Source organism: Chaetura pelagica, unplaced genomic scaffold, assembly GCF_000747805.2.
Source record: "Chaetura pelagica isolate M959 unplaced genomic scaffold, ChaPel_1.0 scaffold899, whole genome shotgun sequence".
Taxonomy (NCBI): domain Eukaryota; kingdom Metazoa; phylum Chordata; class Aves; order Apodiformes; family Apodidae; genus Chaetura; species Chaetura pelagica.
In genome coordinates this window covers 65563-66092 of record NW_009954561.1, presented here as the reverse complement: position 1 = coordinate 66092, position 530 = coordinate 65563, and the positions used below count along the sequence as shown (strand labels likewise).

The window sequence follows — 530 nt, the reverse complement described above, 5'->3', positions numbered from 1 at the left end:
GGGACCCTCTGGAACCTGTCGGCCCGGAGCCCCCGCGACCAGGAGCTGCTCTGGGACCTGGGGGCAGTCGCCATGTTGCGCAACCTCATCCACTCCAAGCACAAGATGATCGCCATGGGCAGCGCGGCCGCTCTCCGCAACCTCCTCACCAACCGGCCCCCCAAGTACAAGGACACGGCCGTGGTGTCGCCAGGCTCCTGCATGCCCTCGCTCTACATGCGCAAGCAGAAGGCGCTGGAGGCCGAGCTGGATGCCAAACACTTGGCTGAGACCTTTGATACGATGGAGAAGCAGAGCCTGAAGAGCCAGAGCGCCAAGAAGCCCATGCGGCACATGGAGAGCCTGGTGAAGGACTACGCCTCCGACTCCGGCTGCTTTGATGATGACGAGGTGCCCAACATCTCCACGGGCGTTGAGACGGCCAGTGCCTCTGTCCTCTCCATCTTCCTCAACTCCTCTTTCCTGCAGGGGCAGGCGCTGCCCCGGGCGCTGGCGCAGAGACGCTGCCCGGAGCCGGAGAAGGACGGCGG

The 530-nt window shown here is 64.9% G+C and overlaps 1 protein-coding gene across 1 annotated transcript in view; it reads left to right on the top strand.

Moving 5' to 3' along the window:
* Positions 1–530, top strand: part of APC2 (adenomatosis polyposis coli 2) — a gene marked incomplete at its 3' end in the record, with an annotated part of 7416 nt that overhangs the window by 4698 nt on the left and 2188 nt on the right. Inside the window, exon 10 of the mRNA XM_010005327.1 lies at positions 1–526. Coding sequence (XP_010003629.1) covers positions 1–526 — 526 coding nt within the window. The remainder of the gene's footprint in view (positions 527–530) is intronic.